The 14,223-nt window shown below is 34.8% G+C and overlaps 1 protein-coding gene across 2 annotated transcripts in view; it reads left to right on the top strand.

The window, feature by feature from the left end:
* The window catches only part of NUF2 (NUF2 component of NDC80 kinetochore complex), a 29,821-nt gene extending 17,089 nt beyond the window's left edge, over window positions 1-12,732 (top strand). For both annotated transcript variants that reach the window (XM_029229119.1, XM_029229120.1), the window contains 5 exons: window positions 1,783-1,920; window positions 3,925-4,065; window positions 5,065-5,240; window positions 6,200-6,335; window positions 12,293-12,732. In XM_029229119.1, coding sequence (XP_029084952.1) covers window positions 1,783-1,920; window positions 3,925-4,065; window positions 5,065-5,240; window positions 6,200-6,335; window positions 12,293-12,427 — 726 coding nt within the window. In that variant the 3' untranslated portion in view covers window positions 12,428-12,732. The remainder of the gene's footprint in view (window positions 1-1,782; window positions 1,921-3,924; window positions 4,066-5,064; window positions 5,241-6,199; window positions 6,336-12,292) is intronic.
* The last annotated feature ends 1,491 nt before the right edge of the window (window positions 12,733-14,223 follow it).

The following is a 14,223-nucleotide window of genomic DNA, read 5'->3' as shown; positions in this document are numbered from 1 at the left end:
CTACATTTGGGTTTAACTCTATACATAGAAAGGCCTATCTCATTCCTCATTTTTTTAATCCCATATTTTCTCTTGTACTTTTATTATTTCCCTATTATTTTTTTTGTTTGTTTTCTTTAATGAATTTATTTATTTATTTATTTTTGGCTGCGTTGGGTCTTCGTTGCTGCATGTGGGCTTTTCTCTAGTTGCGGCGAGCGGTAGGCTACTCTTCGTTGTGGTGCGCAGGCTTCTCATTGCAGTGGCTTCTCTTGTTTTGGAGCATGGGCTCTAGGCGTGCAGGCTTCAGTAGTTGTGGCTTGCGGGCTCTAGAGCACAGGCTCCGTAGTTGTGGTGCACGGGCCCAGTTGCTCCGTGGCATGTGAGATCTTCCCGGACCAGGGCTCGAACCCATGTCCCCTGTGTTGGTAGGCGGATTCTTAACCACTGCGCCACCAGGGAAGTCCCCCTGTTACTTTAATGTTTATACTTTATAGCTATCTGAAATTTACTTTGGTATAATATATTCCTTATTTTTCTGTCACTTCTTATTGGCAGATGTTTTCATCAGAGTAATATTGACTATGGTTCAATTTTATTATTCACTTCTCTCTGTCGCATTTAAATCTATATTAAAACAAAATCACTTTGTAGTTAAAATAGCAAATTTAGGCTTTTTGTAAAGGGAAGAAAGTTGATGAAAGTCAATGCTAATGTAAGGAAAATGATCTCTAATTCTGTAGGGCATTAAAAGAGTAGATAATGTGGTGGTGTGCTAAATTCTAAGAAAAAAGTAAATAATATTGTTTCAAACATTCAGTTTTGGCCTCTGAGTTAGTTGATGAAAAGGTAAGAACTTTTTAAAATTTTTTAGTTAGAAATAATTTAGGCAAATTATACAAGCTGTATAGTAATACATTCCTATTGTAAAATACTCCGATAACACACATATGCATATATAAAGAGAGAGAGAGAGGGAGAGAGAGAGAGAGAGAGACATGAAAGGCCCTCTTCTCTCTGCCAACTGTACCTAGAGGTTACACTTTTCCAGTCCTTTTTCTGTGCCGTTACATGCACAGATATAGGTGTATATAGTCATTTGTTGCTGTTTTGTTGTTCTGTTTTCATAGGAATGGATTTGTGTTATATAAGAGAATTCTCAGATACCCTTCATCTTAATTCCCCCGATGGTTTTAAATTCAGGAGAAGGAAATTTGTTTTAGTTTAGTAACTGTATACTGAGTACCTTCTCAGTGCTATTACTTTCATTGGGTTCTGGGAAAGCAAAGATAACTGTTCACAATCCCAGGTTGCTCAGTTAATTCAGAAACACATATTAAATACATAGTTATAGTATCACATGTACAATAACTGTTTATAGAAGGAATACAGAGGAAGTAGGAACAGGATTTTCAAGGATTAATAGAAACTCACTTGCAGTACAGGAATGGGATGATGGTACTCAGGAGGACCATACTATCAGAGAGAGATCACTTATAATTGTCCAGACATAAGACTGACTATATTACCAGATTGTAGAGTGTAGTAGGAAGCTGGTGGAAGATGACACTGGAAAGGAGAGTAAGAGCTACATAATGAAAGATCTTGAATGGTGTGTTAAGGAGCCTGATCTTTGGCCTGCAGACAAAAGTGAGCAATCAAGCAGGGGAGTGATGTGGTCAAAATTTAATTTAACCCCAATACAACAAACACAGACCCATTTCTTTGTTCTTTTCCATTACCGTAGTGGCTAATCACCAGTTTTATTATTATATCTAACATATAAAAATGTTTTCTCAACAGAATGAACTAAAATTGTCAGTGGTTTCTTTGAAAGAAGTACAAGAGAGTTTGAAAACAAAAATTGTGGATTCTCCAGAGAAGCTTAAGAATTATAAAGAAAAAATGAAAGATACAGTCCAGAAGCTTAAGAATTCCAGAGTGAGTTTCCTTTTTATTTTAATGCTTTTCTTTTTTTCTTTTTAGCAACTCTTGTTTAATTTTGTGTTAATTTTCTAATTTCCAGATTATCTATACATCTCTTCTTCTTGTGCTTTTTGCCCTTGTCTTTAATTTTTAGCTCTTCTCTAAAATGGATGTAGGAAGAGAAGTATAATTTCAAGACATTTGTTTAATTATGCAACAAATTTTTGAGGCTTTTGCCCTGGGTGATCAAAACAGAAATGACCTGTCCTCATGAGACTTAGTTACTTTATCTTAAGTGAGAAAGGTGTTAAACAATTTTAAAATCAGTTCTATAGTTATAAATTATAATATGTATTATGAAAAAGTATAGGGTGTGCATGTGTAGAGGCAGGAAGTATATGGGAACTCTCTGTACCTTCTGCTTAATTTTGCTATGTACCTAAAACTGCTCTGAAAAATAAAGTCTATTTTTTAAAAAGCACCAAAGAGAGAAACAAACAAATAAAAAATAGGATAGGGTGCTTCAAAATAACATAATGAGAGTAGCCTAGTTTAGTATTGTGGAAATCAAGAGGTGGAGGTGGGAAGGAATGGAAATTTATGTTGACATCTGAAGGATGAACAGAGGTTATATTAATAAATTGATATTGAAAGAGCATTCAAGGCAGAGGGAACAGCATATGCAAATTCTATGAGGTAGTAGTAGAGAGTAAGTTATATTCAAGGAAGAAAGCATGATGTATAAGAAGGAGAATGGCATGAGATGATGATGGAAAAATGGGCAATGGGCAGATTATTCAGGGTGCTGGATTTTACCTTAAAAGCAAGGGCATACCACTAGCTAGTTTAAAAGGGTAGTGTTGGAACATGGTATGATTTAAGTTTAAAAAGATTATGGGTTACTCTGGGAGATGGATTGAGGTATGTGGGACAAAAGTAGAAGTGGGTAGACAATTTAGCATCCTTTATGAGGAAAGGTTTTTAAACTGTTAATTAAAAAGAACATTTCTGGTTTATCTCTGAATTTGTTATTCAGGTCATTCCTGATAATTAAGAATTATCACACGGGAATAGACAAAGATTACTAGAACAGAAATGAGAGCTCAGAAATAGATCTGAGTATTTATGAGATCTGTTTATTTAATAAGCAATTCTGATTCAATTGGCAGTTCATCTAGATGAAAAGAAAGTTGGGTCTATACCTTGCACCATTTACAAAGATAATTTTTAATTGGATTGAAAATTTAACAAGTTTAGAAATTTTAGGAGAACACTTGTATTATCTTGGACTGGGATAGAGTTTTTAAATTAAGATTGGAAACTCAAAAGCTATAGAGAAAAGTAGATGTGTGGAACATATATATAGTGCATATGACAGGTAAAGGGATTATATCCATGATATGCAAAGACACAAAAGAGTATTTACAAATTAGTAGGAAAAAGACAACTTAATGGAAAAATGAGCTGAAATATGATTAAGCATTTTACTGAAGACAAAATCCAACTGGTTAATAAGGTGGGAGGAGAGAGAGACTAGTGGGGAAAGGAAAGAAGCCTTTGTATTGTTGCAGTGCTTGTGGTAAACATATGCTCATTTCCTAATTTTAGAAGAAGAATTAATCTTTTTGAAAGAATTAGCTGTAGTAATAGTTATTATACAAATGAATAGGAAGATTATAATTGCCCAGGAATAATCAGGAGTAGTTTGAGTATTAGCAGAAATGAACTCTTTAAAAATTGTTATGAATAAGCTTTGGAAGGTACTTCAATGAGTGATTTAGTAAAATTATGGTAGTTTTTCTTTGTTCAAGGATATTTGGCAATTAGGAAGCATAATTATATGTGCTTAGACACATGTCAGTAATAGTGCTTTGCTACTGACCTAGAAACTTAATTGTTCTCTGCTCTTTAGCTTTCAGTATCAAGTACAGAAATTATTTAAGAGCAAACAAATTGACATTACTGCAGTTTCATAAAGGAGAGTGCCAACCTGGTTTCTGTGTTTTTTTTCTTTCAAAGCAAGAAGTGATGGAAAAGTATGAAATCTATCGAGACTCTGTTGACTGCCTGCCTTCATGTCAGCTGGAGGTGCAGCTATATCAAAAGAAAATACAGGACCTTGCAGATAATAGGGAAAAATTAACCACTATCTTAAAGGAGGTTTGTATTGTATGGCGTTTTTATGTCTTTATTATGTAATAGTTTACTGTAGTCCCTTGATTTGCTTTTACTTTCTGTTGCTGTTTTCCTACAGAAAAGCTGGGTCATTCTACATTATAATAGATGTGGCAATGTGTGCTCAAGGATAAAACAGTGTTCTTTTTAAACATAGCAATAGTAGACCCATTTTAACCTTCAGATGAAATGAATAATAAATTAATTAACATAGCATATTACCATGTATATTTTGGAAAAAAGTAATGGAATTTTAAACTTGTTCTGACAGTTGGAAATGATCTTCTAATCAGTAAGCATAAAGTCCCAACTTACTGTCTAACACTGTAGCTAGGATCTATAAAGAGATTTAAAGTTTACGACACAGACCCTACCCTGAGTGAAGATGGACAGCTAAGGCCAACGTTTTTAAGTTTCTTAGGCTAGAAACTTGAAAATCCTTTTCACTTCATTGTCCTAATCCAGACTGCCCCCAGGATCACTGACATAGCGTTTAATGAAAGATTTCTTTCTTGAGGGAAGAAGGGGTTGAAAGGTGAGTAGCCTGAGATATTCTTTCCCAGCTACACACTTCCCTTATCTCCCATCAAGAGTCAGCACAAAAAAGGATTGAGATCCACTGCTTTTGTTTCTAGGGTCTACTGTTTCCTCTTTATTCCTACTACCTTAGTTCAGACCCTCACCCCCTCAACTTAGCCAGTTGGCTGATCTTATTAACGTGTTCCTCTATTCCAATCCTTGCTGATAAAATGACATGAGAAATAACACCTCTTTAGGTGTCAGGTTCTTTCTCAGTATCCCTAGTGCCTTCCTGTTGTCTGTTTCGTTCAGTCTGCATTCTTGCGCTGGGCTTTCAGTGTTTAAACAGTTTTATCACATTTTAAAATTGTATTTTATTACAGCGCATCCTAGAAAATAGTCCTTCATTTTATTTGTAAATCCTAATTGGTTGTATTGACTTTAAATACATCTCATAAAATACAGAGCCTGAACTTGGAGGACAAAATTGAAAGTGATGAGTCAGAACTGAAGAAATTGAAAACTGAAGAAAATTCCTTTAAAAGACTGATGATTGTGAAGAAGGAAAAACTTGCCACAGCACAGTTCAGAATAAATAAGAAGCATGAGGATGTCAAGCAGTACAAACGCACCGTGATTGAGTATGAACTTATTTTAAATTTAATGTATTAGAAAGTAATTAGAAAAACCTAATTCACTTTTTCCCTAAGATTCCAAGTCTCCTATAATTTCAAAAAGGTATTCCACTGTTAGGTGGCTAAAACAGATGAGTTAATTATGAATCTCATAATGTTGCTATATCTAGATTTAGAGATGTTTTAGGTACTAGTTTTTTTTTTCTTTTCCTTATATCACAATTCCAAATCCTTTGCACAATTCTTCAGAAGGGTGCTGGTGCTACTGCTTATTTCAGTGCACTTTAGAGACAGTGGTCTAGAGTTGTATTAGAGTGAATCAACTGGTTCATTTTACTGTCCAGCTGGTCTGTAACATAGCATATTTTGAGAAAAAGTCTTATTTTTTTATTCATATACGAAGTAGTACTTTGCTAAGCATTTTGTCATGGCTGTCGTCATCGTTGTTGTTGGCCAGTATGTTTGGGTGTTTCATTGGTAGAGTCTTCTTCCCATCAGTTCCAAAAATGTGTTTTTAGAATAAATGCCCCAGATATGTCTATGAGATAACACTATTTCAGCCTCTAAAAGGCGTATTAGGATGGTCTGAAGATTTCCTTTGCTCTCCTCATGCAGATGAACCAAAAGGGCAGAACCTGAGGGTTTTAATTTGTTGCCACACGCCTTGCAGGAAAGTTGTGCTGATTCACACTGCTAACAACAGTACATGAGTGAGCACAACTGGGGAGATGTGACTTAAGATCTCCATGTTAAATAACAGCTTTGTGTGGAAGAGCTTACTCTATGCCATGAGCTGAATATAGCGCCACGCTGCGATTCGCGTATTTGCTTTCATATCTTGAGAAGAGTTTTAGGTGTGTCAGTCAAATACAAGCAGTCTCTTTGGAATCAAAATTAGAGTTAAATGCTTGACTGTTTAGATGCTTAAGAGGAATTATAATTTAGCTGTCTCTATTTTCCTTTAGAGATTGCAATAAAGTTCAAGAAAAAAGAGGTGCTGTCTATGAGCGAGTAACCACAATTAATCAAGAAATCCAAAAAATTAAATTTGGAATTCAACAACTAAAAGATGCTGCTGAAAGGGAGAAACTGAAGTCTCAGGTGAGTATATGTTCATAAGAAATTAATTTCAGATAATCTCACAAGTTTAAAATGTAAATTATGTCATCCTCATTTTGAAGATTTTGTCAGTTCTCCAGAGTAGAAATTGACCCCTCAGGTCTGTTGCTTTTATTTCCATTTATAGCACCTTTTCCATTACCCTGGGATAGTTTGCATGTATGTCTCCTCATACCTTTTTTTTCCTTGCCTTTTTTCCCTGTTAGCACCTAGAATTGTGCTTTGCAATGCGAGTAGGTGCTCCATAAAGGTTCTGAATTTTTTTGATACATGAATTTAGATGGTGATTTAAAGTAATGTCTTCTAAAAAATTTTTGCATTTTTTCCTGATAAAAGGATCTCAAAAGTATTTCTTATCATCAGTGTTAAATGTATTTGAGTTGTTACCGGTATTTTGAGATTTTTTTTTTTTAATGATAACTTTATCATAATTACCTAAAGTTACTCTGCTTGTTTTAAGTATATTTATTTTATTGTTTCATACACAGTCTCAAGTTTAATGAGGATAGGCATCTTGTCTTCTACATTTTTATCTTCCAAAATGTCAGTATAGTGCCAAACATAATATGCTTATTATGTTTATTTCTCTTTTTTTTGTTGACTGCCAAAGACCCAAAAAAGTAGTCTATTCCTGCTACCTTTATCACATCTCATTCTATCCTTAGCCTTTAAAGTTTGTTCAGTGTCCTCAAGATTGTCCCAAACTGCTCTACCAGAAGTCACTAAGAACAGCCCTTTATCATGTAAAATCCCTTGGCCTCTTTTTTTCTCATTCTTCATCTTGCCTATATTGATATCTTATCCTAAACCTCTGAAACCTGAAAGATATTTAAACATGCTATCATTACCTTTCACCATTCACATTTAATTTGCAAGGATTCTTAATACTAAAAGAACCACAGTAGGCAATCCCCTCTCTTGTTCTCAGGAACTTTTATCCTCTGAAATATTAGATTGTTAGCACGTGCACATGTAAGTGTATATATACATAGTGAGGATTGTCTCAAGGCTACTTTAAAAGGAAGGGAAGAAAGAAAAAGAAAATTGCTGGGTTTCCCCTCCCATGGTCTGCCCAGTACACTGTCCTGATTTTTACTATTCTTCCTTTTCTTTCTACATTCCAACCACTTTTTTTTTTTTTTTTTTTTTTTCTGTCCCTTAACTGGATATCTACCAAGCCTTTGGCCCTCTGTTTATCTCTAGAATGGGGGTTAGAAAGCCCTTAGGAGATATTTAATCCTACTTCTTAACCAAATCAAATGGGCAGATATTTATTTGTCATCACATGGTCAGATACAGTTAATGAACCAGTTACTAATGTAAGTACCTTTTGTCTATAGGTCATAAAAAGTGCCCGTGCCTGCCTTAAATTCCTTTTAGGTTTGTGCATATATGTCTTGCCAATAACATTTTAAGTTTCTCAACAATAGCAATCTTACTTTTTACCTTAGTATGTCTTGTCAAACCATGCCTAGAATGCTGCCTTATATGTAGTATGCTTTCCATAAATATTTGTAAAATTGGAAAGCCATCTAGCATGCTGTTTCTTAAAATTAGCCATGTAGTAGAACTCAATGAGGAATTTAAAGATGAGCAACCCCCCACGAAAATATATTGAGTTAGAATTACCAGCAGTGGGGCCCATGAGCCTAAATTTTTTAGCATGTCTCTTGAGAACCACTGATGTGTTCTGCTTCATTGTTTTCAATATTACAGAGCTCATCACTACCCAAGCTGTTCTACTAGGACAGCTATAGTTATTAAAATGTTACTTCTTATTTTGAGTTTAAAAATGTTCATTTCTGTACTCTAGTGAACCAAGATCACCTCTCTGGAACAAATCTGTATCCTCTTCTACTGAATAAAACTGTACTTAAGACATTTGAGGGTAAAGATCATGGGTTCTTTCAGCCTTCTCATCCAGGTTAACTAGCCCTAGTTTTCCAGCCATTCTTTATATAGTTTAATTTTCAGATTCATTATTCTGTTTACTGTCCTCTCTACTCTGTTTCCTGCTTTTTTTATTCTGTTTAAAATGTAGAACCCAGTACTAAACATAGTCTTCCAAGTAATGGTGTGACCAGCCCCAGAGCACAAGGCTACTGTCAATGAAGCGTAATATTGGGTTGGATTTTTAACAGCAGCATCTTGCCCTTGGCTCATATTGTGCTTGTGATCAATTAAAGGACCTCTGTCTTTTTCATATGAGGTTCTGCCAACTTAAAATTTTTTCACCACACTTTAATGCAACTAGTTTTTTGAAATTTTAATTCTGGATTTTACTGTTATTTATTTTAGGTTTCATGTTATTTATTTCCACCTTGATTTCCAAAATTTCAAGGTCAGTTTAAATCTATGTATCATTCACGTTAACTATTTCTCGTGGCTTAGCATCACCTACAAATTTGACCAGCATGCCTTTTGCTCCAGGGGAGATAAATGTTGAGTAGGACTGGGCCCTTTGCTGTGTCGTATTTCTTCCTTCAGAACAGCATAGAACTGTTGATCAAAACTTTGGATACAGTTGTTCAACTTGCTGAGTTGTTCTAACCATACCTTTACCCAGACAACACTGTGGTATCCGTTTGTTCCAAAATAGCTTGGGAGAGTCTGTAAGTCCCCTGGTGAAATCAAGATATATTTTGTCAAAGAACCCTCCTTAACTTACTTCATAATCATCTTTCATGAAAAGGAAAGAAGGATATGTTAAGATTGCCAAACTGTGTAATTCTGTTGGACCCTAATGATCATCATATCCTTTTTTTCACTAATTATTCTTTTCCATAGATATTTCATCTCTTCTCGTTTCAGTCATCATCTTTATTTAGATAGCTTTCAAAAATCTGTTTCCTGTTCTGTCTTCCTCAACTCTACTCCTTATTTTAGCTGCCTGATGGATATTTTCAATGGATTAGCTTATCACAACAAAAATAAACAATTATTAAATTACATTCAACATCTTTAGTGTCTTTCCTCTTCCTCACTTTCTCCTTCCCCCTCTGTCTCTCTCTCTTTCCCCTTCCCTTTCCCTCTCTCTTTCACTTATTTTCTTCATATTCTTCAGCGGCATCATCATTTTCAAAATATCAAAGAATTGCAATTTCGGATTTTCTTTAGATAATCCTGATATCCAATCACCAAGATAATGTCATTGATACTGTTCATAACAACCCCTTTCTAATCATACTTCTATCACATAACTTTCTAATACTCATGAATTCCAGCAAAAACTGGCTAAATTTCTTCCTTGACTTAAGATCCTCCTACATCAAATCTGCCCTGAATCCTAAGTATTGCCAAATTTAACCTGCTAAAATATCACTCTTATTACTACACTTTCTCGTTTAAAACAGGAACTCCCTGTTCTCCTGTAGTTATTCATGCATTTAGTCAGTCATTCAACAAATGGTCTATGCACCTACTAGGTGCCAGCCTTTATATTTGATTCAGGGAGTAAGTATGAACAAGGAAGGCATGATTCCTACCTTCTGGGATTTTTAACGTTTTGTATCTAAGCTAATCATTTTCATTGTTTAAGGTTTAACGAAAAGTGTATTCTCAATATAACTTTCTCTGGCTCCTTTTAGATATCTTTGATTTCTCTCCTTCTCAAATACTGTAGCATTTTTAGTCTTATTCTGATCTGTGCTGTCCAATGGGGTAGCTACCAGCAACATGTGGCTATTTACATTTACTTTTAAATTAATTAAAATGAAATAAAATTTAAAATTTAGTTCCTTGTTTATACCAGCTATATATTAAGTGCTCAGTATCCAGTCTGGTCTGGATTGTATGGTTTTTTAGGGTAGAAAGCATAATTGCATGTTCCATCGTACTGTTGTACTCTTTACGGTGCTGCTTGTAGAAGGTACTCAGTAATATATTGGTTGATAAATTAATACAGACTTGGTGGGTAAATGGCTACACTGGCCATAAAATTCCATGGATGTTATGTCATCTTGAATTTCTCTGATTTGAAAAGTGAGATAACTACCTAGACCAATGCTATCCAAAGAACTTACTGCTGGGAATGTTCCGTACTGCTCAGTACGGTAGCCATTAGGTACACGTAGCTGCTGAGCACTTGAAGTGTGGCCAGTGCAACTGAGGAACATGTAGCTGTTTAAATGTAAATTTAAATAATCACGTGTCCCTAGTGGTTGTCCTGTTAGGCACTGTAGAACTAGAGTCTGAGTTTAAAAATATTTAACTTCAGCCAAGCTATCACAGTAAGACTTACTTATTATGTGAATGAATATGATAAGTTCCACTTGGATACAGAATTTAATTGGAAATTGAAATTTGTAGCTTTCGTGAGGGCTGTGATCTATTGCTATTAATATCCTGTGAGGGCTGGCTTAGAACTTCAAATGTTTGTTTGCTTCTGTGGATGTGCCAGTGGAATTGGGCTTTAATGTTTCATTCATTTATTGTGGCTCTACCTGTAGGATTTGGTTCCTCCTTGAGAATATAGGTGTTCTCAGGAGAAAATTGTTCCTCTGAGTGTGTTGAAATGGCTGGTTCAGATATTTACAGATTGTATATCTTTATTTAACCACACTTCATTTTAATAGTTTCTCATGAGTAATGTCTTTGTACCAAATTTATTCAGCTTTCTTTTTGGAATGAATAAATACATATCTCTGTAGAGCCAGGAAATTAAATTGATCTGTAGCTGCTGAAATGTGCTGATTTTTTTTAAAAAATGGTGTTTACATAAGATAGCAACTAATTCACCTTATTTTTCCTAAAAGATTTAAGAAATAAAGGTATCAAAAATGTTTGATTTATTTTCCTAATGATTAATATTCCATCATAGTTGTAGTAATTTGATGCCTGATTTAGATCTTGGGAATCTAAATACCCTCTTCTATTTTTGTATTAGGATTTAATGATCTATGTTTAGATTTTGGGAAAATGTTTAGCCTTAAGCTAAACATTTATATTCGCTTAATCTAGAGCAGTAGTTCTCAAACTTGCACAGGTGGCAGTCTCTGGAAATAGTGTTGTTCTTTTTTGGAACATTTTGAATCCATACTATATTAAATTATAATCTATATAATTTGCTCAAAATCAGACAGTATCTACACTAGAATTTAAACTAAGATAAATAGTAGCCAAACTGTGGGTTTAAGAAAAGTTTAATGGGAGCAGCACTTAAAATTGAGAACATTTTTATACCCATTATACCCATTTATTGCTTTTTCCTTCCATTGGAAAAAGCCTGCTGTTCTATTTCAGTGGTGAAACACCTTTTATAATCTTTCAGAATACTACTTTTTCTTGTATCAAGGTTTGAGAATTGTTTTGTTTAAGAAAAATCAATAATAAACGGATCAAAATTGTATTTGATGAGTATGAGATAGAATAAAATGTATGCAAAGTGGTTCATTTATTATTTCATTCAGTCTGTAGAAATTGTTTTGTAATTTTTTTCTTAATTCTTAACACATCCATATAGGTTTATATGAAAACTCACTATTGCTTATAGTAGGACTGCCTGATCAGTTTGTTAAAACAATTCTAAAAGGTATTCCTATATTTCTTAGTCCTGTAGATTACCTATTAAATCTGTTTACATATCATTTAAATAATGATCAGGGTCAAGTGCAGAGTATAGTAATCTAGGTATTTGCCAAGTAAACATGAAAAGCTCCAAAGTAAAAATTTTTCTTTGATGATTAAAAATATGTTCTTAATGCCTTGGAATTCAAGCCATTGTTAATGTCTCTGCTTTGTTCTTTCTAAGTAGCTGAGTTTCTCATGCATCTGCACAGCTTAATAAGAGTAGGCATACGAGTGTGTACATGTGCATAAGGTACTTTAGGCTTTAAAATATTATTAATAAATATGAACGAGACTGTTGGAATTCTTGTAACTCATTTTTAGTTTAGGTCATTGCATGGAATAATTCTTATTATATTTCATTTTCTACTTAGGAAATATTTCTCAGCTTGAAAGCTGCTTTGGAGAAATACCATGAAGGCATTGAAAAGGCAACAGAGGACTGTCACACTAAAATAGATGAGAAAACAGCTGAACTGAAGAAAAAGATGTTCAGAGTATCAACCTGATTAACAAAATTACACGTCTTTTTGTAAATAGCTTGCCAATTTTTAATTTTATATTCGGAAAGGGAATAGTTAAGTTGAAGTTAATGGAAGCATCAAAAATACCAAATAATGTTGGCTCAGTTATTTTTTATATACTTTCATAGGTTATTATCTTGTAAGATAATGCATTTAATGTAGACTTTTGTGGACTTAAAATTAAAATGGCTTGTGCAGCCATTCATGTCTCTACGCTGCTCCTTGTTGTAAGTGGTGGTTGGAGTAAAACAGAAATAATTGCATTTGAGATATATAATGTTTCTCTGTTATTATCATGGCTGTTGCTGCTTTGTTTGTCGACATACAGAGGTACAGTATTATTGAGCCCTGACTTTGCACTAAGCATTGTGGGATCTCATTTGATCTTCACTCAAGCAAATCTAGGTAGACATTTTTGTAACTACTTTATAGATGAAGTAACTATGAAGGTCCTGAGCCAGAATTTGAACCGTGCTCTGTATGAGACTGAGGTCTGGAATGTTTCTACTGTACCACACTTTCTAATGTAATTATTTAAAACAGAAAGTATGAGTGTGGTAGTCCCATTCTTCACTGATGCCATGGCATTTTTATGAGGAAAATAAGTTAAAATGTGCAAACCGCTTAGAACAGTGCCATGGTAGACATGTATATGTCTGGTAGACATATGTATATGTTAAGTATTGGTATTTGGAGTTCCAGGTACTTTTCTCTTTGTCAGAAATACTAAAATACTACGGTAAGTAGAGAGTAGGCTTTCAGTGACAGGAAAAGCCCTGGAATAGGAGGAGTGGAAAGAGCTAGGTGTCCAGGGAGGAAGAGTTGGGACAAAAAAAATGAGCTATTGCTCTATCCCTTTCTTGCTTTTCTAAAATAGAATTTTAATCCATAGAAAGGTCTGTTTATGAGGCTAGGTAATGGGTGTAAACAGGACCATGTCTCTCATTTTATATTTAAAAAAGTTTAACTCCCCTGGACCCACCTCCACCTTCAGCTCTTGCTCTTTTCTTTTTCCGCAACCAAATTTCTAGAAAACCTAATCTATACGTGTGCTTCTACTTCATTCCCTGCCCATCATGGCATCGTTACTTCTCTCCATACTAATTCACTGAATTTTCTAAGATCACATTAATAGTTATCAAGATTCCCTGGATGTGTTTTAATCTTTATCGTCCTTACATTCTACCTGTCCAGTACTTTTTTCCCTTTGTCTCAGTAACACTGCTCTCTTGGTTCTCTTAATTCTGTCTGTTCCTTTTAAATGTTTTTCCATGAGGGCCTCATTCTCTGTTCTTCTCTGAAGTGTTTGTGTTCTCTAGACTTCTGCCCTTGACCCTCCTTCTCTTCTCAACCTCTGTACCCCTCCTTGAAAACTTTTATCAACACGCACCACTTCAATCACGAATTAAACATCCATGCAACTTTTACTGCATTATATACATTTAGTTACACTTGTCATATTTTTCCAGAATTTCAGACTTGGGTATCCAATAGCCAGTACAGTTTACCCTTGACAACCCTGCTTTGAACTGCAAGGGTCCACTTTTACATGAATTTGTTTCAATAGAACTACATGATCCACGGTTGGTTGAATCTGTGGATGCAGAACCACAGATACAGAGGACCAGAGCATAAGTTGACAAAATCTGAGGTGGGTCCTGGGACCAATCTCCAGCAGACACTGAGGGATGACTGTAAATGGTTTTAACCTTTTGGCATTCCGGTGAAGCCTAATGGGCCTTCTCAGGGTCATGTTTTTCATGCATGCAATAAAACACAGG

The sequence above is a fragment of the Monodon monoceros genome, unplaced genomic scaffold (assembly GCF_005190385.1).
Source record: "Monodon monoceros isolate NGI ecotype Baffin Bay Population unplaced genomic scaffold, NGI_Narwhal_1 Super_Scaffold_18, whole genome shotgun sequence".
NCBI classification, from domain to species: domain Eukaryota; kingdom Metazoa; phylum Chordata; class Mammalia; order Artiodactyla; family Monodontidae; genus Monodon; species Monodon monoceros.
The sequence above is the reverse complement of the archived record's forward strand: the minus strand, read 5'-3'. Positions and strand labels throughout refer to the sequence as shown.